Source organism: Oryza sativa, chromosome 6, assembly GCF_034140825.1.
Source record: "Oryza sativa Japonica Group chromosome 6, ASM3414082v1".
In the NCBI taxonomy this organism is placed as follows: Eukaryota; Viridiplantae; Streptophyta; class Magnoliopsida; order Poales; family Poaceae; genus Oryza; species Oryza sativa.
In genome coordinates this window covers 16,608,160-16,633,860 of record NC_089040.1, presented here as the reverse complement: position 1 = coordinate 16,633,860, position 25,701 = coordinate 16,608,160, and the positions used below count along the sequence as shown (strand labels likewise).

General features: G+C 42.2%; 3 protein-coding genes and 1 pseudogene across 6 annotated transcripts; 3 read left to right on the top strand and 1 right to left on the bottom strand.

Moving 5' to 3' along the window:
• Positions 1 to 423: 423 nt before the first annotated feature.
• LOC4341024 (protein POOR HOMOLOGOUS SYNAPSIS 1) lies at positions 424 to 4,898 on the top strand. Of its 2 annotated transcripts, XM_015786828.3 has the most exons (10): positions 424 to 788; positions 2,454 to 2,570; positions 2,680 to 2,745; positions 3,295 to 3,398; positions 3,479 to 3,735; positions 3,838 to 3,887; positions 3,968 to 3,995; positions 4,080 to 4,153; positions 4,256 to 4,283; positions 4,538 to 4,898. In XM_015786828.3, exons 1-10 carry the CDS (start codon positions 507 to 509, stop codon positions 4,594 to 4,596), a joined length of 1,065 nt encoding a protein of 354 aa, XP_015642314.1. In that variant the 5' UTR covers positions 424 to 506; the 3' UTR covers positions 4,597 to 4,898. The 2 variants fall into 2 exon arrangements, with proteins under 2 accessions (XP_015642314.1, XP_066168020.1); XM_066311923.1 differs by lacking the exon at positions 3,968 to 3,995 and having other exon boundaries at positions 3,838 to 3,893; positions 4,068 to 4,153.
• Positions 4,899 to 7,838: 2,940 nt separating this feature from the next.
• Positions 7,839 to 9,424, bottom strand: LOC4341023 (peroxidase 5). Its single transcript, XM_015787224.3, has 2 exons — positions 9,053 to 9,424; positions 7,839 to 8,941 (listed from the first exon to the last, which is right to left on the bottom strand). The coding sequence occupies exons 1-2, from the start codon at positions 9,326 to 9,328 to the stop codon at positions 8,036 to 8,038; spliced, it is 1,182 nt and encodes a 393-aa protein (XP_015642710.1). The 5' UTR covers positions 9,329 to 9,424; the 3' UTR covers positions 7,839 to 8,035.
• A 1,365-nt stretch (positions 9,425 to 10,789) lies between these two features.
• On the top strand, positions 10,790 to 16,974 carry LOC136356999 (uncharacterized; annotated as a pseudogene).
• Positions 16,975 to 20,639: 3,665 nt separating this feature from the next.
• LOC4341022 (uncharacterized) lies at positions 20,640 to 25,182 on the top strand. Of its 3 annotated transcripts, none has more exons than XM_015788709.3 (5): positions 20,640 to 21,043; positions 22,966 to 22,993; positions 23,077 to 23,135; positions 23,215 to 23,242; positions 23,934 to 25,182. In XM_015788709.3, exons 1-5 carry the CDS (start codon positions 20,663 to 20,665, stop codon positions 24,965 to 24,967), a joined length of 1,530 nt encoding a protein of 509 aa, XP_015644195.2. In that variant the 5' UTR covers positions 20,640 to 20,662; the 3' UTR covers positions 24,968 to 25,182. The 3 variants fall into 3 exon arrangements, with proteins under 3 accessions (XP_015644195.2, XP_015644194.2, XP_066167491.1); XM_015788708.3 differs by having other exon boundaries at positions 23,931 to 25,182; XM_066311394.1 differs by having other exon boundaries at positions 23,215 to 23,278.
• Positions 25,183 to 25,701: the final 519 nt, after the last annotated feature.

The window sequence follows — 25,701 nt, the reverse complement described above, 5'->3', positions numbered from 1 at the left end:
ACGAGGTGGTAATAACGTGTGATTAATTGAGTTTTAATTAATACAAACTTGAAAGATGGATTAATCTAATATTTTAGAACAACTTTCATATAGAAAGTTTTCACATGAAACACACATCCACTTTTTTTTTCATGTTACCAAATTTACTTACACACTAACGGAGAAAATCCGTAAATAAGCCTCGTTGTACATGACTTAAATAGATACTCCTTTTACTCGTCAGGGTTAAACTATTGCTGTTTGGAGTACATTATGGATGCCTCATCAGGGGAACAGTGTGAACATTGAAGGAGGTCTAATTACTACCCCTTCATCTTTAAAAAAAAAAAATTCAATCCTAACTATGGACACACATGTTTATAGCTAGCGTATGTCTTTTTTTTTTTACAGAGTTGTACTCATCTGAGTTTAGCAGGTAATTGTTACATCCACTCAACAGCTCCACACCAAAAGTGCGCATCAAAACCCCAACGCCCTGAACCCTCCCAATCATCCTCGTCGTCGCCATGGCGGACGCCGACGTCCGCAGCGGGGCGCTTCTCCCGGCGCGACCGACGCCGCAGCGGCGGAGGCAGAAGTGGGCGGTGGAGTTCGCGCGCTTCTTCAGGACGCCGCGGCGGGATCCGTCCAAGCCGCCGCCGCCCGGCCTCCGCCTCGTCGCCCGCGGCAAGCTCCGCCACCACGGCACCTGGCTCCCGGCCGCCTCCCCCGCCGCGCTCTCCATTTCCTGCCCCAGCCAGTCCTTCGCGGTCCCCGTCCTCACCGTCTCCATCGGCGACGTCGTCTTCGTCCGTACCGATCCCGCCCCGCTACCTCGTATTTACTCTCACGCTTGCTGTTGTGTGCTATGATTCATCCATCCACTTAGGCACTTAGCCGTTTAGGTTTGTGAGCCTGCTTATCGAGGCATATGGGGAAATGCATCTGCGAATTGTGGGTTATGTTTTGAATGCGGCAATGGTATGTTTTCTCTGGCCTCCAAGAACCTCGTGAGGACGTTGGTTTTGGACGGTGCGTAGCATCTATTTGGTTCTTAGGTTTGGCCTTCCAACGATCGTTGTTTCTCAAAGCATCAAAGCATGTGGTTGTTTCTATGAGGTCGTGTGATTTGATGCTGTGTCAGTAGTGTTCTTAATCTTTGATGCGTTAGTTCAGTGACATTTGCTTGGTTGAACTGGTTATTTTTGGTGGAGTGGCTTAATTAGCGTGTATTGTGTTCTATTGTGGGTGTCGGAGCCGGAAATCCTAAAATTTATTTGATATGAGGGAGCTGGTTTAACATAGGAGGTATCAAATCATGTGGGGAGGGAGGCCATGCCCTGCTTGCTTCCCCCCTCCCTCCGCCACTTGTTTTGGGGATCCATGAATGCTTTCATGAAACAATCAGTGCGACAAATTGCATGTTATCATATTATTTTGGTCTACGCATGCTATGTGTATTTTTCTTCACAAATGAAGTAATGGATGCTTTTGGCATGTGTCACGTGGCAAATGTTAGCCGTGCAAGATTTAGATCTGCGGGAGGTAGTGATTTGTGCTCATATGGTTTCCTTAATTATTACTGCATATCTTGGTTTTTCCTTGGCATTCAAGCTCCAACTAATGTAGTTTGGACTATTCCAAGCTCCTGCCCTTGGTTTTGAAACATAAAACTTTGGATCATTCTACTCTGTTTAACTAGTTTTGTAACTTCATTGTGATTATATCTGGTGTTGATCAGATTTGAAATTTCATTCTTTTTATAATCTTGAGGAATTAGTCTTGGAAATCGAATCCAATACTTCCTATCTAAACAGGCCCTAGATCGTGTATTCTGTGAATTATCTATCTCTAGTTATTAAGAAGTATGAAATATACTTCAGGGAAGGCATATGCTACTTAGTCTTTGGGCAATTCAAAGTGGATACTTATTTCTTTGTGTGCCCTTAATGTATTATTACAGGAATCAACAATGCGATTTCCTTTCACTAGAAGATACAAAATGGACTGTGCTGGTTCATTCTTTTTTATTTGATTTTAATTTCTTTTTACTACCATGAAAACTGAAAGCAAATGATTGTAATTGTACTGATTGTTTTGTAATTTGGATGGGACGTTTAGATTAGGCCTTGGCATTTCTACACTCTTCCATTGTTCATCTAAATGTGTATTCATTACAAGCTGTACACGATTAATACACTGTGTTATGTTGAGAAGTTGCAGAATTATAGGATACTTCCTGTCAAAAACAAGAAAACGGATTGGTAGAGTGGTCCATTTTAATGTATGGTCAAACCAAGTATTTGGGAAAGGTTATCCACCTAAACGACTCCTGGGCAGTAAATTGGTTTATCTTGCCACAACTATCCTTGCAAACCTTGTGACATTGCAGAATGACTTTTGCACACTTTTTGTTGTTTCTCTATATACTCCCTTTTCATAACCTGGCATTATTTTTCTTGCTTGTGGCACAGGAGGAGCATTTTGTGTCCATTCTCAATTTTTCGTGGCCTCAGGTTACATGTGTGACACAATGCCCAATAAGTGGGAGCAGAGTGGTGTTTGTGAGCTTTTGTGATAAGTCCAAACAGGCAAGTTTTCTTGAACCATCAAATATTTACTGCATTTATTATAACCTGTACAACCTTTATAATCACATTTTTAATGGCCAAAATATTTATGCACTTTATTTCTCTACAGATCCAGAAGTTTGCTTTACGTTTCCCACATCTCAGTGATGCAGAATCATTTTTAAATTGTGTTAAGGTGCAATTTCCTATATCTGTCATCCAACAATGTGTACCTCTTCATAGTTATGTTGTATGAATATTCCATGGACCTCTCTTGCCTATTCTCTTAACTCATCATTCCTAATAGTGTTTTGCTCAAGTGTTTACCACCAGTCCACCACCACTCGCTACCCATTTTTAAACTATATACTTCCATCTTGTAACCTGTAATCTTCATCAATGTTGATTGTAATTTTCTGTTCAATGTGTGAACATGACTACTGGATATTATAGTGGTTAGATAAAACCATTTGTGATGCTTCTGAGTTTTGACATTCCAGTTCTCTTCAAGATTCTCTTAAATTTGTTAGCTCCCTAGACCCTAGTTTACTGATATGAAATCACAGTGGTGAAAGTTACTATTCATACAATTGAAATTTCAGTACTGCTAGCTATAGAATTCATGATACTACAGTAATGGTATTTTCTGTTTATTCTATTTACTAATTTTGAGATTTTCTTGACTTATGCTCTGTTTAATGTTAATGAAGCACTAAATGCATTTCTATATGGTTTGTTTACAAAGGAATGCTCAACTGAAACCATGGATATCAGACCATCTGGAAGTGACTATCTTTGTGAAGATTCATCAGCATCTGAATATATTGCTTCTAGTGGAATTCACCAAAGGTAAATAGTGGAACTGTATCAAGTTTTAGTTGTGGAATATATTTCTGTTATGAGTATTAAGTAACACCCGACTCTTCAAGCTTTGAGGAGCCAGATCAGCCTGTCCACAGAACAGAGACACCAGCATTAGGCTACCATGCAGAACCAGATGAGCCTATCCACAGAACAGAGGCACCAGCATTAAGCCAGCCTGAGACACCATCATTACGCCACCATGAGGCACCAGAAGAGCCTCTTCTTCAACCTCTCCTTGCTACCAACATTGATACCGTCTTCTCTGGTTTCCCCCCCAGTTTCACTGATATGCTGACACAATTTTCATGTAAAACTGAGAAAGGTTAGCAACTTTCTGTTTGGTGACATTCATTGCAATTGCAGTATTTTTTGTTTATTTCTACTTGTTCATTTGTGGCAACATTTTTTACACATATTAAACCAGATGCTGAGGAACCATATCCAGTAACTGCAACGGACCATGCACCACAAGAGGTATTTGTGACTATATTTATGAATATCCTGCAAAATGTTATTATTGGAAGAAATGATGCTTATATTGGTAAATTTTGCAGGTGTCTATGTTAGATACTTCCCATAATGGTACACACAGTCTCAATCTCATTTCCCACTTATTTATCTGGAAAAGTCTGTCCTCTTTCCCTGACCAATCAGTATTTTGTGCAGTTGCAATTTCCACAACTTCTGCTAACGAAATTGATGTTAATAGAGAAACAAGTGATATTATGACAAGGATAAAGGTATCTATCCAATCGATAATTGTCTGGCTTGACTGTTTTGTTTTCTTGTAAATTTGATAAGCAAATCTATATTTTCTAATATATATTATTGTTCCGCCGCAGACATATATATCTGATGGCGCCTTCCATGGTATGCTTTATATTCCTCGGTTTTCTCAACACTTCCTTTTGCTACATTACTCTGGAAACTCACTAATCTGCCTTTCACATGCTTCTATAGCGCTTTTGCTAGTCTTAGATACATTTGTCAGGCTCTTCTATTCCTTCATAACTCGTGAAACTAATTCATTTTTCTCAGCATTCCATTTTGCTAAATGCTAATTTAGAAACTTTCTAATCGAATTCCACACACTTCTACTGATCTGGTCTTTTTGCTTTTCTTAGATATGTTGTTCAAGCTCGAGAGAGTTATTGATGAACTGGGTGGCGACTTGTCACTGTAGATAGTAACATCCTCTGTGGTGGGAAGGCCTTTATTTGCCTATGATCTTATATGCATTGAAGTCGTAGTTCACTTACTATCCCTTGCAGCTTTTGCTCCTACAGAATTTTGTCCAGTAAAGCTTCCATCAAGATGAGAAGTTTATCTTGTCTCTAACATATTGCGTAGTACATCTGAGGACTATCTTGTGTGAAACTTTAGAGTTCGCGTAGTACTTGTTAATCAGCGTTTCCAACCTCTGTTTAGAACAGGTCCTCTGTTTTATATACATGTTATCTGAATTGTTGAGAGCATGCTACCCCATATCCAGATGTGTTATTTTCATGTGTTTCTGTTGTTTTTGCCGCTGTGCGTGTGGGTTGTCCTAGATTGTACACACAATATGCGATGGATTGCGGATCTTGTGCGTATTCCTCTGTTCTTCCTCGCCGTCAGATCTTGCATCATAGCCTGATGCTGATGCATCGGTTAGCATAGCTGCATTGTGACTGCTTGGTCACCATGCCTCTCGTCAAGATTTTTCAGCTAATTGCAACTTGTTGTCAAGCTTTTCTTCAACTAGAAAGGTAGCCTGCGTACATGCGCAGGCACCTTCTTATATAATGTGAGTAAAATTTTATTATGGATATTTATGTGCGGGGTTTTTATTGAAATATTTTTATTATATTCTAAACTAAAATTAAACTTATTTTGTGTTCTTCGAACGCTGGCATTTTTTTATAATTACTCTTGCAACATGTAAATTTTAAAATAAAATTACTTGAGATCATGCAGTTTTGAATTAATAAGAAATTATTGTGTCGAAACAATGGAGGTGGTTCCTTATCTGGAAAAAAATGGAGCTTGTTGCTATTAGAAAATTTAGAGTATTTTAACTCGCCAGAAGGATATCTTACAACCAAAAAAAAATCCAATAATATCATTTTTTTTATTTGATTGTATTTTAAAATTTTATACTTTTCATTCTAACAGTCCTCATAAATATATTTGAACTTTTCTATTAAGAATGGGTTTTAAATCCAACAACAAAGTATCAAGGTCAATTTATATAGGCACGTAGCCCTTATATGCATGTTAAGAGAAATTAATTAAGTTGGTAGAAAGTCGTTAGATGCCTGACGTGATATAAGTAATAGATGGAGGTCCATTTATGTTTTTTTTTGCCTATAAAGATAATTTTAATTTTAATTGTTTAGGAGATAAAAAAAGAGAGAAAAGAATGGTGCTTGCTGTACACGGGCTGTACACTGGCAGGAGTGAAGGAGGTTTGGAATATTTTTCTAAATGATTAATCTAACAACCTAAAATAATGTGTCAGATGTTTATGTCGAAACCGATGGTTGGATGTTTTGTTTTCTTATCAGAATTCTTAGGATTTTCTCTGATTTAAGAGAATGATGTAACATCTTAAGAGCGTTTATAAGATGTGTAGTGGATTTTCAACACCGGATGCTGCAAAGGAGGAGGGAAAGGGGTTTGGGTGTTCTTCTTTGAAAAAAAAATAGATCTAATATCCTAAAATAATGAGTCGATCGATTGAAAATAATGTGTCCATCAATTTATGTCAAATCCGATGGTTGGATGTTGTTTCCCAAAATTTCTATGATTTTTCTATAATTTAAGAATGTCATATAGCAGCTAAGAGTTTTTTCTTATTAAGATTCTCTAGTATTTTCTTTAATTTAATAGCACCACATAGAAGCTTAAAAGCATTTGTAGGATGTTTAGAATGACAGAGCGAGAGTTGATAGACCTAGCGAGTAGAGATCTATTTTGTGGTATTTCAATGTAAAAATAATATTTATTTTAATTTCTCATGAAGATAGCTCGTTGGTACGTACGTGATGGGGAGGTTTTAGATGTGTGTGTTTTTTTAAAAAAAAGGATCTAACTTTCAAAAATAAAATAATAGATCCAACGATTTAAATAAAAATCGACGGTCGGATTAGAGTGTCACTTGGCGGTCTGAGAGCGTCAGTAAGGTGTTACTTGGAGGCTTAGAAGTATTTATATGATGTTTAATGGACTCTTAGTATATAATAATCTTTTTCTAAAATTTTTAAGATTTTATTTAATTTAAGAATGTCATATAGTAGCTTAGATGTGTTTATAAAATGTTTAATAAATTTTAACACCGCACGGGGGTGGGGAGGGAGGGAGGGAGGGAGAGAGGTTTGGGATTTTTTTATTAAAAAAATATAACAACCTAAATGCATCAATTTAAGTATAAACTGATGGGCAGTTGCTTTGTGTTTTTTTAAAAAAAAAGTTCTAGTAATTTCTCTAATTTAATAGCACCACGCAGCGATTTAGAAGCATTCATAGGATTTTTAAAGTGACAGAGGGAGAGCTGCTAGGCCTAGTTGTTGGTCTATTTGTGATTTTTTTTGCCTGTAAAAGTAATTTTGATTTTAGTCTTCTTAAAATAGAAAATAAGGAATGAACAGATGGGATGTACGTGTAGTATATACGTACGTTCATTAGTATGTACGTTGGTTCGGATGTTGGCTTCGGGTGTTTTTTTCTTTTTACAAAATAGATATAACCATTTAAAATAATGGGTCCATCAATTTAAGTAAAAATAAATGTAAAAATAGATGGTTAGATTTTTCTTATTTATTAGGTGCCACTTGACGACTTGTGAGTATTTATAGGGTGCCGCTTGGCGGTTTGGGAGCGTTTATAGGAAGTTTAATAGACTTTTAATATATACTACCTCCGTTTTTTAATAGATGACGCCTTTGACTTTTTCTCACATATTTGACCATTCGTCTTATTTAAAAAATTTACGTAATTATAATTTATTTTGTATGAGTTGTTTTATTACTCGTAGTACTTTAAGTGTGATTTATATCTTATAGATTTGCATAAAATTTTTAAATAAGACGAATGGTCAAACATGTGAGAAAAAATCAACGGTGTCATCTATTAAAAAACGGAGGGAGTAATAGATAGATAGATATTTGCGATGATTTTTCTGGTACGTTTGGCTGTCACATGACCTAGGAGAATACTAGGAATTAAAGCATAGGCAGCCAGCGAAGATTTGCAAAACTAAAACGTAAATACAGCTTCACGCTATGTTTTGTTGCAACCTGCGACACGTGAAGTGAAAAGGAAAAAAAAACCACCAGTTCTTCTTAGGTAAAGAGAGAAATATAACCCATACTACAAACATTGATACACCATTATAGCTATGAAACCAACGATATGAATGAATGTAGATATCTTACAAGCAGAGAGTTAGGCAATTCAACATGTTTTTTTTAAGAAAAGAAATTTAACATATAGTTGCAGCAGAGTGTAGTAGTAACCGTAGGAGCAAAAGCTCCTCTCTCAAAAAAAAAAAAGAAGAAAGAAAAAGAAAAACCATAGGAGCGAGCCTATGGGAGGGAAGTGGAGTAGTACTTGTTTTTCTTAATTAATTTCATTCACCTCTGTCAGAAGAAGCCGTGGAAGCCAGGGATGAAATTGCCCAAGCCCAAGCGAGGCTTCTTGCGCTTTGGCCGCAACGCCGGCATGGACTGCCGCGTCGACGTGGGCTTGGACTGCTTGGACGGCTTGTTGACCAGCCGGCATTGCTTCCTTATCTGGCCCTTGCCCTCGCCGACGAGCACGTCGACGGCGCCGAGCTTCTGCATCGCGGCGGCGAACTTCTCCTGCCACACGGCGTTGTCTCCGGCGAAGAGATCGACGGTGGTCTTGGTCTCGGGGTCCTTGATGAGCGCGTCGTCGGAGGTCATGAGGCCGCGGCTGGCCAGCAGCTCGGAGTAGTAGACGTTGTCGAGCTTCTCCGACGTGCGGCCGTCGAAGCTGACCTTGGGCGACTGCTCCGGGTCGTCGCCGTCCTTCCGCGGCGGGCACACCTTCCGGAGCTTCTCGGCGAACGCCGGCTCCAGCGCCGGGTCGATGTCGGCGCCCTGGGAGAAGCCGTAGATGCGGTTGGAGAACATGAAGCAGTGGGCGCCGCCGATGGAGTGCGCGCCGGAGAGCACGACGAGGTCCTCCTGCGACAGGCCGCGCTTGACGAAGAGCTCCGACATCCGCGGGACTTGGTGGCTGGGCGTCGGCATGTTCCCCGGCAGGTCGTCCATGTTGGAGCGCAGGCCGTCCATCCGCCCCGCCGCCACTTCGTAGAAGGGGATCCCCGCGGCCACGGCGGCGTCGCGCGCCGCGAACGCGAGGATGTCCGCGCACGACACGGTGCGCGGGCACATGGACTCCACGGTGGACTTGGCCACGTCCAGCGTCCTCAGCCCGTGGAGGGTGAAGCCGTTCGCCGACGATTCCTTCTCCGGGACGTCGCCGGACGGCGTCTCGTCGAGGAGGATGGACGCGTCGCATCCCTATATATCCATCCATCAACGATCGATCGATTCTTCAACGTAATACCAATATTAAGGTGATTGATCACACGTACGTACGGACAACACACATGTGTACTGTTAGTGTTATACCGTGACGAAGCAGTCGTGGAAGAAGATGCGGATGATGCCGGCGGCGATGGTGCGGTCCAAGCCGATCTCCGAGGTGACGACGTCACGGACGGCCTCCTCCGCCGACGGGCACGTCTGGTTGTAGAACCCAACCTGGAGGCCTTCGACGATCACCGCGTCGACGGAGCACAGCAGCGCCGCCGCCACTGCGGCCAGGAACGGCCACGCAGCTGTTGAGAGCCTCGCCATTGATCGATCACCACCGGAGTCCGACCGGCGCGTACCGTACCCATGCATGCTCGATATCAACTTAAATTAAATGCGCGCGGTAGCTAGCTGCCTAGCTATGCGGGGCAAGTCGTTGGCGAGACGAAATGTAGCCTCACATTCTTTAGCCGCTTCACTTGCACTGCATGCGGGGGTCCGCCAACATTAGGCAATGCAATGCCAGCCCGCCCACTTTCCAAGGAGAAACTAGATTTTTGATTGATGTCTAACGTTATCATAACTAAGCTTAGATAAGTTATGACATGATAGGTGATAGCATAACTGTGGCTCGGAAATAATTGGCCACATGTGTAATATGGTTAGCTACAAATTTAAGAATGTGACATATGGATCCTAATAAGAGTATAAAAGTGTGGCATGTGATGATATAGGTGCGACAACAAAATAAACACATGTGGCATAACTAAAGTGTGACATGGCAAAGTGAGATAACCAACATAAACACCTCTTTAATGTCTCACATGCCTTTCCTTATAGGTTCCGAAGGTAGCCGTGGGTGGTAGTATTAGATAAACAAAGGTACAGGATATGAATGCAACTCTCCATGGATGATAGTATTCAATGCAATGATAGGATTATTAATGTACTCGCATGTATAATCACATTGCAAAAGCTATAGTAGCTTTTAGGCTTAAATATGTGCAATAAGTATGATAAAGGTATGCTTTAATTTGCCTGCCTGCCTGGCTGTTGCTGCCACAGCTCATAAACGTCTCCAAGTTCTCCTTGGAACCCCGTTGGCACATTTGAGCTAGGGCTGCTCAAACTGAGCCCGGCCCAACTCAATGGTGTACTGGGTCAGGGTCAGGACTACATTTTGAAGCACGAAAGCCCAAAAAGCCACCAAACGAGAATGCTCAGGTCAGCTCAGGCTTGTATTTTTGTCTCAGAGCTATTTTTTGCCTAGCCCCGTTAATTTGATCAGGCCTAATTTGAGCCTACCCAAAACCAAGCTAGCAAGATATACGATTGAAGACTACGAGCAATAGCTCAATTATTAGTTAGACTGCTCACCCAAATTTAAATATTATGGTTCGCATGGATGCTCAAATTTTCTTAGGTTTAACCACATGAGGCAATACATGTAGATGTGGGTGTGTTCAATGATAAGCATGTACGGATGTACCCCACACATCCTTATATGTGAGCCTATGCCTCTAATCTCTTTAGATGTGTGCTAGCTAGGACACATCTACATGCGTGTGTATATACATGAGTGTGGTATGTGTGCGCATGTATATGCATTCGACTTGTGTATTCATAAAATCGAAAGCAGTGAAGAGTCGATCTATGTAGTGTAAAGCAATGAAGCAAATACGTACACGCCTAGAGGATGAAATTGACTAGTTTTTTTTTCTACTTTCATGGTGATTCCGAAATTGGCTCCGTAATTTACAGATGCCAGGGTTTTGGCGGCGCCCAGGCGACTGGGGCGTGGCGGCCATCTTCTCCTTTGGGAGGGTTCTTTGGATGGAGTTCGTCTCTGTTCCACCAACAAAGTTTGGTTCTGTGACGTTTGATTCTGCTGTTCGCATCTCTGGAGATCATGGAAATATCTCTGGTGGTCTTCAGCAGTTTGGGAATCCTCTCTCATCTGGTGGGAAGAGACCTGTCCCACTATGGAAGCGGTCCACGTTCTTAGGTATTTCTCTGTTGGCTATCAAGTTCTGGAATGTTCATGAGACAATCGGTTCTGGCAGGTTTGATCATCTACGTAACTTCGTCTCAGTTTTGTCCTTTGGAAAGACGTATGTGTATGAATCCGATCTGGACTCTGTCTCCTCCTCCTATAAAAACACACCTGTGGTTTCCACAACGATACATCCTTTGCAAACTCTGGAGATTCTCCTGTCAGGTTTTGATCTAGGTTTTGGGCAGTGTTCTCTCAATATCCATCTCATGGCAAAATCTCTCAGTGGGGGCGACAAAGGGACCATCAATGCGATGGTTACCTGCCCGAAGCTGAAGGATGACGCCGTATTGGATCTGGGGAACAAAGAGGTAGAGGATTCCAGGGCTCTGGTGAAAGCTGGGCAAGATCTGGTGGCGGCACCCCCGGCAGATGATCAAGCGGTGGATGTGGTAGTGCAATCTAGTTCGGGCGTCAACTTGGGTTCTGAAGCACATATGGAGGGTGTAGTTTTGGAGGAAGAAGAAGATGCAATTGAAGTGGAACTTGACGAGGAGGAAGTCAAGTGTGCAGGAAATGGACTATCCTAGCGAGATTCTATTCGCTCAAATTCCCCAACCAGGTGGCCTTATTTGAGGACATGGGTAGAGCTTGGCGACTCAGAGCGGAGATGAGTTACAAATCTCTAAAGGACAATCTTTTCATCGTCACCTTTAATGCTGAGGGAGACCATAAGTTTGTTCTACAAGGCGGCCCGTGGATTCACAGAGGAGATGCTCTGATTGTAGCAGATTTCAATGGCCTTTTGAGTCCATCGATGGTCCCCTTGGAGTCAGTGCCAATTTGGGTAAGGATATATGATCTGCCCTTAGTAATGATGAACAAAGCTAGAGGTGAGCTGTATGGGAGTAAACTCGGCAAGGTCAGGGAAGTGGATGTGCAGCAAAATGGCAGCAACAAGCATGATTTCTTCCGCATTCGTGTTGATCTCCCGGTTAATCGTCCCCTGAAAAGACAGATTGCAATCAAAATCAAGATCAAAGGTGCTGAGGAAATCAGAAGGTTCAATCTTCGTTATGAGAGGGTGCCGCACTTCTGCTTCTTTTGTGGTTTCATTGGTCACTCAGATAAAGAGTGCGAGAAAAGATTAGCCAATGAGGCTGAACCACTCATGTGCTCTGCTGATCTACGCTGCTCTCCTCTTAAAGCTTTCGAAAGGAAAATCAGCAAGGTTAAGGCAAATCAGAGTGCTGGGGTTCAGAGGAAGCTTGTGTTCAGAGGCGCAGGTAGTGCTAGCTCTTCTTCAGCGGGGAATAAACAGGGAGACCGCTTCTACACTGACCCACCAAACAGAATCGATGCCTACGATGGTTTTGATTCGAGAGAAGAGGAAGGGGATGAGTTAGTTGACGCTCAACTTGCTGAAAAGGCTGGCTCGCTGCATATGTCTGACAGTACTTTGTCCCGTAAGAACCAAACAAATAAGTTTTCAGCTGGGGATGAGTCAGCATCACTTCCATCATTCGAGATGATCCCGGCCATTAGGAACCTGGGCACTCAACAGGAGTCTACTGAGGACGTGTCCAATGAGGCTACTATCAGCCCAATCAAGAGGAAAGGGTCTGATAATGCTCAACTGAAGATAATGGGCAAAGTGCAACAGGCTCTGTTGGAGTTTGATCAGAGTGAATCTCAGGAAGGATCGGGGCAGGGGAAGACAGGGGTTCCTGCTTGAGCCTCAAAGCGTTTCAAAAAGGATGAGAAGGCTGAGAACACAGCGGTGGATATGGAAGCAACCAGTCCCCGGGCTACTGGTAAACTGGCAAGACCTATGGCTGGGTCTCGCCAGGAGCAATGAATTGTTTAGCCTGGAACTGTCGTGGTATGGGCAACACCGCGATAGTTCGTGATATGTGCTCCTTAGTTAAGGAGGCCGATGCCCGTTTGCTCTTCCTGTGTGAAACTAGGCAAAAGGTGGAAAAAGTGTGTCGTGTGCGTAGAAGATTGGGTTTTAAAGGTTTTGTGGGTGTCAGTAGTGATGGGATGAGTGGTGGTTTAGCGTTGTTTTGGCATGAATATGTTTCCGTCGATGTCAGAGTTTTGAAAGAATTTCATTGATGTGTATGTGCGCTTGTCTCCGGATGATCCCTTGTGGCATGTTACTTTTGTGCATGGTGAACCTCGGGTTGAAAATCCCCATCAGATATGGACTGCGCTTAGAAATATCAGCCAAACCTCAAACCTTCCATGGCTGGTTATGGGAGATTTTAATGAGACTATGTGGCAATTCGAGCACTTTTCAAGAACCCAGAGGAATGAGTCTCAAATGCAAGCCTTTCGGGATGTTCTTCAGGATTGTGAGTTGCACGACCTTGGTTTTCAAGGTGTGCCTCATACTTATGACAATAGGAGAGATGGATGGAACAATGTAAAGGTTAGATTGGATCGTGCTGTTGCCAATAATGGTTGGAGAGACATCTTTCCCTCCGCTCAAATTGTCCATCTTGTCTCACCTTGTTCTGACCATTGCTCTGTGCTTCTCAAGCTTGTTTCAGTGGAAAACAACCAGCCTAGACAGAAATGTCTGCACTACGAGATCCTATGGGAAAGAGAGATTGACTCAGCACAGGTGATTAAAGATTCTTGGTCCAGTTCGAGCGAGAAATCAGACTTGGGGGACATAAATCGGTCTCTCGCAAAAGTCATGGCGGCTTTGCGTTCCTGGAGCAAAACAAAAGTGAAAAATGTAGGTAGAGAACTTGAAAAGGCAAGGAAGAAGCTGGGGGACTTGATTGCTTCAGATGCTGATAATTCCCAAATTCGTTTTGCCACTAACCAAATGAATGAACTGTTATACAAAGAGGAAATGCTTTGGCTTCAGCGGTCCAGAGTGAATTGGCTCAAGGAAGGAGATAAGAATACCAAATTTTTTTAATAGTAGGGCGGTATGGAGAGCAAAAAAGAATAGAATCACAAAACTAAAAGATTTGCAGGGTACTGTGCACCGTACGGCAATAGCAATGGAATCAATGGCAACTGATTATTTCCAGGAGATGTTTGCTGCAGACCCGACCTTGAACCCTGAATCTGTCAGCAGATTATTCCAAGCTAAGGTAACGGCTAAAATGAATGACCTGCTCTGTGCAGACTTCAAGGATGAAGAGATCGCTCAGGCTTTGTTCCAGATTGGACCATTGAAAGCTCCGGGCCCTGACGGTTTCCCTGCCCGCTTTTATCAACGAAATTGGGGGATCATTAAAGAGGACATCATCAGTGCAGTTAGTAAGTTCTTTCAGACTAGATGTATGCCAGAAGGAGTCAATAATACGGCTATAGTTCTAATTCCAAAAATTGAGCAACCTATGGAATTGAAGGACTTTCGGCCAATTAGCTTGTGCAATGTTCTTTACAAAGTTGTCTCCAAGTGCCTGGTTAACAGGCTCAGACCGATGCTCGATGAATTGGTATCAGAGGAACAGAGCGCTTTTGTCCGAGGGCGAATGATAACAGATAACGCACTCCTAGCCTTTGAGTGTTTTCACTATATTCAGAAAAACAGGAAAGCTAACAAGGCAGCGTGTGCTTATAAACTCGATCTGTCCAAAGCTTATGACAAGGTGGATTGGCGTTTCCTTGAGATGGCAATGAATCGGGTGGGTTTCGCTCACCGCTAGGTTAACTGGATAATGACTTGCGTAACCACGGTGAGATATTCTGTTAAATTCAATGGAACTCTTCTACGATCATTTGCTCCCTCTCGAGGATTAAGATAGGGAGACCCCCTGTCGCCTTTTCTTTCCTGTTCGTGGCGGATGGGTTATCTCTTTTGCTGAAGGAGAAGGTCCAACAAGGTTCTCTGACCCCCCCTTAGTATCTGTCGCAATGCGCCGGGCATATCACACCTTCTGTTTGCCGATGACACCCTTCTATTCTTCAAAGCAAATCAGGCACAGGCAGCAACGGTGAAAGATGTTTTAAACACTTATGTGCAGGGAACGGGCCAGTTGATCAACCCGGCTAAATGCTCAATTTTGTGCGATGATGCTTCCTCCCTCGAGATCACTGAGGTAATAAAACAGATTCTCTAGATAGAAAAGAGCAACTTTGAAGATAAATATCTTGGTTTTCCCACCCCAGAAGGTAGAATGAACAAGGGGAGATTTCAGAGCCTACAGAGTAAAATCTGGAAGCGGCTGATCCAATGGGGTGAAAATTTTCTCTCTTCGGGTGGGAAGGAAGTTCTGGTTAAGGCTGTAATCCAGGCCATTCCGGTCTATGTAATGGGCTTATTTAAGCTCCCGGATTCTATGTGTGACGACCTAACAAAGCTCACCAGGAATTTTTGGTGGGGCTCGGAGAATGGTAGAAGAAAGACTCACTGGAGAGCGTGGGAGTGCCTGACAAAACCAAAGTGTTGTGGTGGGCTAGGCTTCAGGGATTACAGATTGTTTAATCAAGCTCTTCTCGCTTGTCAGGCGTGGCGTGTGTTAGAGTTCCCTGATAGTCTGTGTGCAAGGGTGTTGAAGGCTAAATATTTTCCCAATGGATCCCTGATTGATACTACTTCTAGTTCCAATGTCTCCCGACCTGGCGGGCTATCATCTATGGGTTGGAGTTACTGAAGAAGGGGATAATTTGGAGGGTCGGTAATGGTCAGTCTATACGCATGTGGAGAGACCCTTGGATTCCTCGGGATCACTCGAGAAGACCAGTGACGATCAGAGGAAATTGCAGACTGAAATGGGTCTCTGATTTAATAGGGCAAGATGGTACCTAGGATGTTGCACAGATCAGGAGGTGCTTCCTGAACATAGACACTGAGTTAATCTTATCGATTTGTCTTTCTCCCCGCCAAGAAGAAGACTTTCTAGCTTGGCACCCTGACAAGTCTGGGCGGTTCTCAGTCCGGAGTGCTTATAATCTTGCCTGTAGGCTGGCAAATACTGAAGGATCCTCAAGTTCCTCTGCTTTGCATTCCCGCAAATCCTGGGATTTAATTTGGAAGTGTAAGCTCCCACAGAAGATTAAAATCTTTGCCTGGAAAGTGGCCTCCAATTGTTTAGCTACCATGGACAACAAAAGGAAAAGGAAGTTGGTAAACTCTGATATCTGTATCATCTGCAACCGAGAGGTGGAGAATTCTGTGCACGCTCTCTGCAAATGTCCCCGAGCCAGTGCCTTGTTGTCGGATATGGTACAATCAGGTAACTTGTCGCTTGATTTGGTGAATTTCCAATTCGGCAATTACTGGCTGTTTGATTGTTTGGAATATCTACCAACCGAAGAACATGAGATGTTTTTATTAACTCTCTGGCGAAACTGGTATGTGCGTAATGAAATCACACATAATAAGCCGCCTCCTCCGCTGGAAGTCTCCAAAAGATTCCTGGAAAGTTATATTGCTACTCTATTCCAAATCAGGGAATGCCCCCACGCTGATCTGGAAAAAGGTAAAACTGTTGTTAGCAGATCTGTTATAAGTGCGCTTAGAAGAAGAGGACCAGATGGTCCTCCTGCTGCATCGACCCATTTGCACTGGGAGAAGCCGAGGCTGGGCTGGATGAAACTCAATGTAGATGGCTCATTTGATGCTGATTGTGGGAAGGGAGGTATCGTTATGATTCTACGGGACAACAGTGATAGTATAGTTTTTGCAGCATGTAAGTCCCTGGATAGCTACAAGAATGCCCTGGAGGCAGAAATCCGAGCTTGCATGGAGGGATTGATTTTGGCCCTACAGTGGACTATGCGCCCTATCTTGATTGAAACAGATTGTGTTTCGCTAGTCAATCTTCTGAAGGAAGGGAATAGGGATCTGTCTGAATTAGCTAATTTAGTCCAGGAGATTAAACGCCTGTTATCAGAGCGTAGGGAAGTGTTGGTTACCAAGATCCATCGTAGCCAAAACGGTGTTAGCCACCTTTTAGCTAATAGGGCTAGGGCCGATTCAATTTCTGGGCTTTGGCCGGAAGGAAGTTGTAATTTCATTTCACAGCTAGTCTGTGAGGACGTTTTGAATGAGTAATACACTTTTTTCCCCGCAAAAAAAAAGAAATTGACTAGTTTTACTTTGTGATTGCTACTGGCGTACCCCTAACAAGTTTTATGGTTGAGCAACTAGTTAACGACATGATAACTTGACTCATATTTCATTAGGGTAAAGTTGATCTATAGCTAGCCACAGGAATCCAAACTTAGCAACTTTGTATTTGGCCTACTCATGACCGAACAATCAGGTGTTTGCAGTAAAGATATAAGTCTAACTACTCCAAAGTCATCTAGAAATGACTAGAGGTGATGAGGACATCACTGTTTCAAATATAACCATACTTATGTTACATATTAACAAGTAAAAAGTGCATATGTTCTATATTAGGTTTACTTATTATATGTTTTAACAAACGATCGCAGTAGGAACCTCTCATGTTGTTTTCCATAAAAAAACAAACATTACTACACCATGAGTTTTGTATCTTCTTGTTTCCATAAATACTTGCATGGGTGAAGGAAAGGAGAACATGCTCACGAAGTGCTTGGATGATCAAAGAAATTGATTGGGGACCAAACCAAGATCTTCTCCAAGTCTAGTCCCAAATCACCACGTCACTTTTGGTCCATAAAAGGCAAAAGATGCAGTTTTACATGTTTTGGATTTGGATTCAGGCCTTCTGATTGTATTAACTTCAAATGGGCTTAGCTATTGATCCCAAAGGACTCTCAGGGCCCATGAGTACTTGTGGGGAAAATTATAGAGTTTAATTTCAGATGGTTTTGGTCTCACATCAAAATTCATATCAAGTTGTTGGGAATATGCAACACAAGTCATGTACCTCATCTAGTCCGAGTTTGATTTAGGCCTTGGGCTTTATAATTGTGTCATAGGTTAAGTTAAATAGGGGGTGTGTATCCTAGGGCTAACCCTAGTACGTCCCTAATCCTATTTATTTAATAGTCGTCATTGTTTAGAGTTGGGTTTTGCTTAGATTCTGTTGTTGTAGTTTCACCGCTTAGTTCAGTTTGTGGAACATCAATTTGTGAGCTTCATCATATATTAATAATATATTCAGATTGCTTCTTCTACTCTCTTGCTTGTGTTCTCGATTCACTTGCAGGAGATAGCCTTATCGACAAGGTCAATCATGTTTCGGCTTGATTAATAACCAATGGATGAGTGGTGTAGTGATTTCGAGGGTTCGGTTGTCATGATCTGAGCCTTTGGATCATCAACTTCAAGTCTCCATAATCGACTTATCAATACCTATCGGAAGATCGGGATCCTACTTCCTCATCAAGAAGCAACCTACCTGAAAGACGAGGTGTCAGTGATAACTGAAAGAGCATCTAGGCCCCTAATGAGTTTTAGCTAATTGATGACAAACAATTAAGGGACTAATGCACTTATTGAAGGAATAAGTAGGAGATTGGTCCAATGATGGCACTGAAGATGAAGATGGAATTTAACCAAGTTTCATTGTGATATAGGGAAACATGTGACTAAAGATGGTAAAATGGGGTGAAGGGTTGGCAAGACTTGATTAAACAAAGGACCATGCATTGGAGAAGAATAAGGAGAGGCATGGTGCTGAAGGACCGACGCAATGGTGAAGGAGCAAATGCTTGGCTGAATGCAGACAGATCGATTGAGTCCATAAGAGAAGTCACGTGTTGTTGATGATTAATCTTTGTTGAAGTGAAAGTGAGCAGAAAAAAGCTTGAGTCGAACAATAAAATTGGAGTCTAACAGTCTAGGTGAAGATGTTCAACAACCCAGGAGACAAGCCATTCTAGATCTTTATCGAGAACCTCACATAGTCACAGATGAAGTAACGATTGAGAAAGAGTTTGAAAAAAAAACACCATATTAGAAAATAGACCCAAGTCTACATATGGAAGACGACGAATTGTAGACTATCTAAAACCCTAAGGGCATTGGCAATGTATATAGATGAAGTGGTCTTTTATAGGTAGGGCATGTGTGTGAGTAAACTTTAGCTGTTTCTATTACCACAATGCTTAAGGCCTAGATGGACTTTATAAGAGAGAATCCCTTATATGCCACTCTAAATTAACCGGCTCCCTTATATGCCACTTTAAATTGGCTTCTCCCTTTTATGCCACCGGTTCAAGTTTCTCCTCCCTTTTATGCCATTGCCGTCAGTCCACCGTCAGTTGACCGTTAACTTCATTGTACAAAGATGCATTTTCCCTTAAGAATTAGTATACAACCAATAATAGGCATTTTAGTACTAATATAGCTATTGGATACAACATATGAAAATTGATTTTTTTCTGCATCACATGCAATTTTAGCCATTACCATCACAAATAAATTTTCAATGTAAGCATGAAACATGCAGTTTTCTAACAATATTTTTAATATAAAGAGCATTTTTCACTGGTTCTGACAAAATTTTGTTCACTCAAAAAGGATTTAAAATAAATTAGTTATGATTTTTTGAAGTTTACACATTTTTTAGTTGAGAGGGCATATTGGTCATTTACGAAAAAAACTAACCTTTGACTAAAGGTCAACTAACACTATTGTGATGGGAGTGGCATAAAAAGGTGGAAAAACTTAAACTAGTGGCATATAAGGGAGAAGCCAATTTTAAGTGGCATATAAGGGAACTGGTCAAATTCTAGTGGTATATAAGGGATTCTCTCACTTTATAATGGGCCTCACTAGCAAAAAAAAAATCGCAGAAGCCCAAGCGTTCATCCCTTTTCCCATTTCCTCTTCCAGTCTTCCTCGAATCGCTTCCTTTTCTACTGTTGTCACTCTCTCCTTGCCATCGCTCCTCGTCCCTTCCTCTGTGGTGTCGTCTACCATCATTTTTTCAGTTGTATCAATTTTTATTTGCCCAAATCGAGCTCCTTGGCACTCAGATCAACTCCTCCACAGGCCAAATTGACCTCGAAGTCGTGGTCCTGGCAGCTGGCGGAGCACCGACAATAGTGACACTTAAGGGTGGATCTGACAATGGTAGCGACACTTGCATCACAGGAAGAGTATGCCGCGGTGTCTTGCATGATGGATCCACAACGATGGCAGTGGCATCGCTCGTAGATGCATCCGATGGCAGTGGCATTCGCGGGTGGATCTGACGACGACAATAGTGTTCGCGAGTAGATTTTGGCAATGGCAATGCCTCGCACCACGGACCTGGAACGATGGCTTTGGCATTGCTTCGGGGCTACCAGACGTCATTGCCTACTTCCCATTTTCTTGTCCATAATGACAACCAACTAGGGAAAGAGACAATAACACAAAATGAAAAGCGATGGATTATTTTATTACATAGCATGCAAAAAAAAATCATACAAATAACAACTACTTGTCACACTGCCATTAAAGAAAATAATTATTGAATACATGTATAATTTTTCTTCGATCTCTCACTCACTTTAAAATTAATTATATTTTATTTCTCACTTACATGTATATTTTATTAATTATATATATATAAGTATGACACGCACCATGAATCCGATAAGCCCTATATGCTCTGAGAATGATCTACTTCCTCCGTAAAAAAGAATAAACTTTCTAGAGATACTTTTAAACGGATGATGTACGACATAGATACAGATTTATTTTTCCTAAATACTATGCCCACCCAACAAATTAGCAATGCTGCCAGCCACTGGCAATCCAGTGATAGTGAGCACCCTAGCTAGTTGTACTAAAATAAACCCTAGTTGTACTAAAATACATGCTGCACAGAACCTTTCTTCTCTACCAAAGTCCAAACTTGCCAAGTTCATCCATCCTCCCCTTCCCCCCTCCGATCCCCTCCCATCCCCTCCCCGCCGCCTCGTGCGATCGATCGATCGATCGATCCGCACCACCCACGCGCCCGATTCGCCCTCCTACCCAGGCCACCTCTAACCCTAGCGCCGGCGGCTCTTCTCCCCCGCCGCCACCGCCGCTCCAACCCTCCCCAACAGTGGGTTTCTCTCCCCCCCAATCCCCTCCCCTCTACCGCCGTCGATCGACGCGCCACCAGGAGGGGAGCAGGACGAAAGCCGGTGCTGCCTACCGCCTCCGCAGGTACCTCATCGAGCATCGGTCGGAGTGCAACCGGAGTGCCAAGGTCAGCGAACGCCTTTCCCCCCTTTTAATTCTCCTCCTTCCTGTGGTACATGATTATAGTTAATCAAATTGCCTTCTTAATGTGTGCTTTTAGCTCTACATTTCCGTGGATCTGAAACTTGAGCTGTTCACCGTGTTGAATTACACGGTCTGTGTAATTTGGTGTGGTCATGTCATGCAGCAGAGATTTGTTTCATTAGTCTCCACTGTGATATACATGTGTTCAAGATTAGTACTAGATTACATACATACCTGCAGCACGAATGTAAAGTAAAAAGAATCATTAATCTTGAGCATGAATCCGTACGTTTTGGCCCTGAATAGCTAGCTCGTGGAGAAGATAGATAGGGAACTAGATCACTGTGCACGTTTAGAGGATTTGCAGGTCTGATTGTGCTAGAACAATTTTATTTTAGTAATGTTACTACGTTAGACATGAATTCGGCTTCTTGTTAAATGTTGCCTTGAATAGCAGAAAGTTAATGTCCAGGACCTTAAAGTTGACGGCAATGGTGTATTCCTAAACATTTGTAACTTTGGGTGGTACTCCCTCCGTTCACAATTGATTGTCATATTACCAAAACAGAAATATCCATATTTGATCGTCGCCTAACGTCTTGAGCCAGCAGATTTCCTTTTTTTTTTATTGCTGCATGCGTGTATGGATTAAATTGCGAGAGAGTCTCCTGAGATTTACTGCTTAGCATGCATGCATAGATTTAATGAAGAGTGATTATTGCCGTATTAGTTAAATCCCTCCGTGATTCTGGTTGGTCTAGCTCCATGCACCACACGCGGAAGCCGAACCGGCACTGCGGCAGTCTCCTTGATCCACGCTGCTGTTGTGTGATTTATTTCTCCCTTGGTATTGCTGCGCATACCTAATATGATGATCAATTGTGAATGGAGGGAGTATTAGAGAGTAGCAGTGACCTCACTTGGGTTCTTTCTATGTCACCAAACTTGTAAAAATCGATTCTTATGATCTGTAACCCTAGCAAACAGTGCCACTATGGCAACAAGAGAATCGCCACTATAGCTCAAGCTAGTCTCGTACACTGCCGCTGGAGATCGGGAAGCTGAACCTCGGTTGCTACCATTTCATCTCGAGCTCCTACAATCTGTTGTTGATCTCATCCAGCTGCCGCCTGAGATTGGGTCATCGGAGCTTGGCTGCCTGTGCTAGAACTCAGCTCATCCAGCCCTGGCCGCAGATTGAGCTCAAGCTGCTGCCACCACACCTATCTTACTACAGCAACCGATTCACGTGACAGGTAGATGATGTAGAACGGGGGATTGCTGAGGGTAAGAACGATGGGGTTAAGGATAAAATGAGAGGAGTGGGTAAGTGAAAGAAATGATAGGTGGAGCTGCACTGTAAGAGAGAGTAATATAGATAAGGAACAGGACTGGCACCATGTCATCCTCCATGTAGATTGCCACGTTGGTGAAACTGTCTCCAGAACTGTCATAGAGGGTTATATCGGACTCTTTCTCTAGATTTAATGAGCTGCCAACATTTGATGACTACATTGGAGCTTAAAATACAGACATCTGTGTTTGATTATAGTGAGGAATAAGTGGAGTGTAACCTCCTGTTTCAGATGATATGACGGGAATGTCTGCTCCCCCCCTTTTTTCTGATTTTACAGCCCAGCAAGTCATAGCCTTAAAGGTTAGAGGAAAATGTTATTTACTTGTGGCATGCAAACCGAAGTTTATGTTTTTGAGTTTTGACTAATGTTCTTTCAATCTGTATCCTTACGGTATTTAGTATTTTAGTATTTATGGCAACAAATATTAATGATTGGACATATTGATCCTTTCTCAGCAAAGGGTATTATTTGAATAGTCTACAAATAATTTAATTAATTCTTAAGATTACCTTTTTTGTTAATTTAATTTGTTAAATGCTCCATGCAGGTGTATTTCATGGATTCTTTTCAACATGGTATATTCTGCACAACCATTTTCACAACTTTCTTATATTATAAGCTGATCTATATGGTAGACCTGACCATGTACTTTTTCTAGGCATGGATGCTGATAAACACCACATTTTTGGGGAGCGTGGCAATATGATTCAGTTAAATGTAAGCTATCCTCTCCCAGTTTTCTGCTGTCTAGTCTAGCAAGCTTTTTCTGACACTTCCTTTATCCTTTTGTCTACAGATGTGTGCATCTGATGGTCGTTCTGTTGGTATGTTTTTTTTTGGAACCTACCTTTCCGTACCATGTATGCACTTCTTTAAAGACTGGCTAAAGCCTGGATGTTTATTATGGGTAAAAATGAATAGTAGATATGGTAATATTGTTTGAAATTTATGAATAAGTTCTTTCTGTTACGCCTTTCATGCTTTTGTTACAGAGTGCTTGACAGTTTTTGCTATACTGTATTTGTAAAATTAGCTTTCATGCTACATATAAATGTGACTGTTTGGTCACCATATGCCTTAGTAGGACAACATAACAAAGAAGAATATATTTTAGGGATATTGTATAATATTGAAGAACTTCAAGAAGTATTTCGTAAATCAATGTTGTGCATAGTTGTTTGGATGACAAATGAACTGCTACTACTTCCATTGCCTTCTTTTAAAGGAGTACAGATAAAGTCTATTTGACCATGATGAACAGTAGTTGATACCCAACGGCTGGTGGCATTGCTGAATGTAGAAGTAGACATGGTAAACAGTCTGTTGGGAACATAGTGTAACAATGATTTTTCCCATTTAAATGCCTTTCTGGAGTTTACCTATTAACCATAATGTAGTTGACTGAGAAATAAGTGTGGAGAAGCTTTAGTTCTTGGATAAATTTGAATATGTTTCAATATTTGTCTAATGCATACATCTTTCTTGGGTTTTTGTTTTTTTGTTCTTATTAAGCAGTTGGACAACGATGCCAGAGACTTGGGTGTAACAATGTTGTTGAAGGCCAGACATTGCTCTGTAAAAGTCACAGTATAGGGCAACGATGCCAAATGCTTGGCTGCCCTCATATTGTACCAGATGGCTCAGTATTATGTATGTCCCATGGTGGAGGTCGCCCGCTTGGTGAACCTGGTTCCAGTACAGTAGCTTGCTCCAAATCAGAAATTTCAATCAAGTACGAAGGAGAGAGTGGGTTCAGAGTAACCCAAAATGCTGGGAATGATCTGGGTAGTGCAGGAATCTATAATCCTGATGGTGATGTTGTGATGTGCAAGTACCAGGGTTGCAGCAAGCGAGCCCAGGGAAATGCAATGTACTGTAAGATTCACCGCGGCGGTTCAAAGGGCTGCATGGTTCAAGGTTGTACAAAGGGTGCACATGGGGGCACACCTTTATGCATTGCTCATGGCGGAGGCAAGCGCTGCGCTGTCACTGGATGCCCCAATGCAGCATGTGGCAGCAGTCAAGGCCTCACTGACCGCTGTGTAAGGCATGGTGGTGGAAGGAGGTGCAGGTTTGATGGTTGTGTGAAGGGTGCCCAAGGGAACACAGACTTTTGCATTGGACATGGTGGGGGAAGACGCTGCAAGTTTGAAGGATGTGGTAAGAGTGCACAAGGGCGGAGTGATTACTGCATCAAACATGGTGGCGGCAGGCGCTGCAAGTTTCAAGGATGTGCCACGAGTGCAAAATGGGGCATGGATTTCTGCTCTTTGCACAGAAAGAGCTTGATGAGCGGCAGCAATTCTTCCCATGAAATGCTGCCAGCGCCACCGCCCAAGCGCCGGGCCAAGAAGACCAAGACCGCGGTTGGTCCATCTGGTCTCTCCAGTGACCCCAAATCAGCAGAGAGTGTGATGATTAAGCATGCTTCCAATGCGGGTCACCAACAACAGCCGATCCACTCTATGAAATCCTCGCCGTCTTCTGGGTTAACTGCTTCAACTGAGGGTGATGTGGCGGCGAGGAGCCATGCATTATTTGGACTGTAGATACCTTGTTGATGCATAAGAGTGGTTTCGCATAGACTTGTTAACTAGGGGGATTAGCTGTGAACTGAAGTGAAGATAAGGATCATAGGAGATCCACTTTTTATATTAACATGCTTTCACTGTCAGTTGACTTGAGTAGAACTGTGCATTGTGTTATCTGCAAGGATTATCAACAAATTTAAATCTGCATAGTACCTATGTATGTGGTTCTGTCCTCTTTGATGTCTTTTCTATGATTTCAGTCTGCTCGAGGAATCGTTTATTCTTATGCACCTTTTCTTTTTCCTTCTTTTCCCCCACTTTTGTAATGAGAAGTTTGTTTGGGAATTATCAGTCCTTTCTATGCTGGCGGTTTAAGGTTCATCAAAGATCGTGTCTATCTCTGCTACACTTTGGTGGCTGTGTTCGGCGCCCCTCGTTCCCAGCACTATAAGTGCGCACGGAAAACGGAGTGGTTCGTTAGTGCGTGATTAATTAAGTATTAGCTATATTTTTTTAAAAAAATAGATTAATTTATTTTTTTAAGCAACTTTCGTATAGAATTTTTTTTGCTAAAAACGCACCGTTTATTAGTTTGAAAAGCGTGCGTGCGGAAAACGAGAGAGGAGTGTTGGGAAAAGGGAGTGCCGAACACATCTCTATATAAAAACACACACACAAAAGAACTAGTGCTTCTACGTAAAAATTGACCACCAATAAAACCATTGGGGTTAAAATATATTGAACGCTATAAA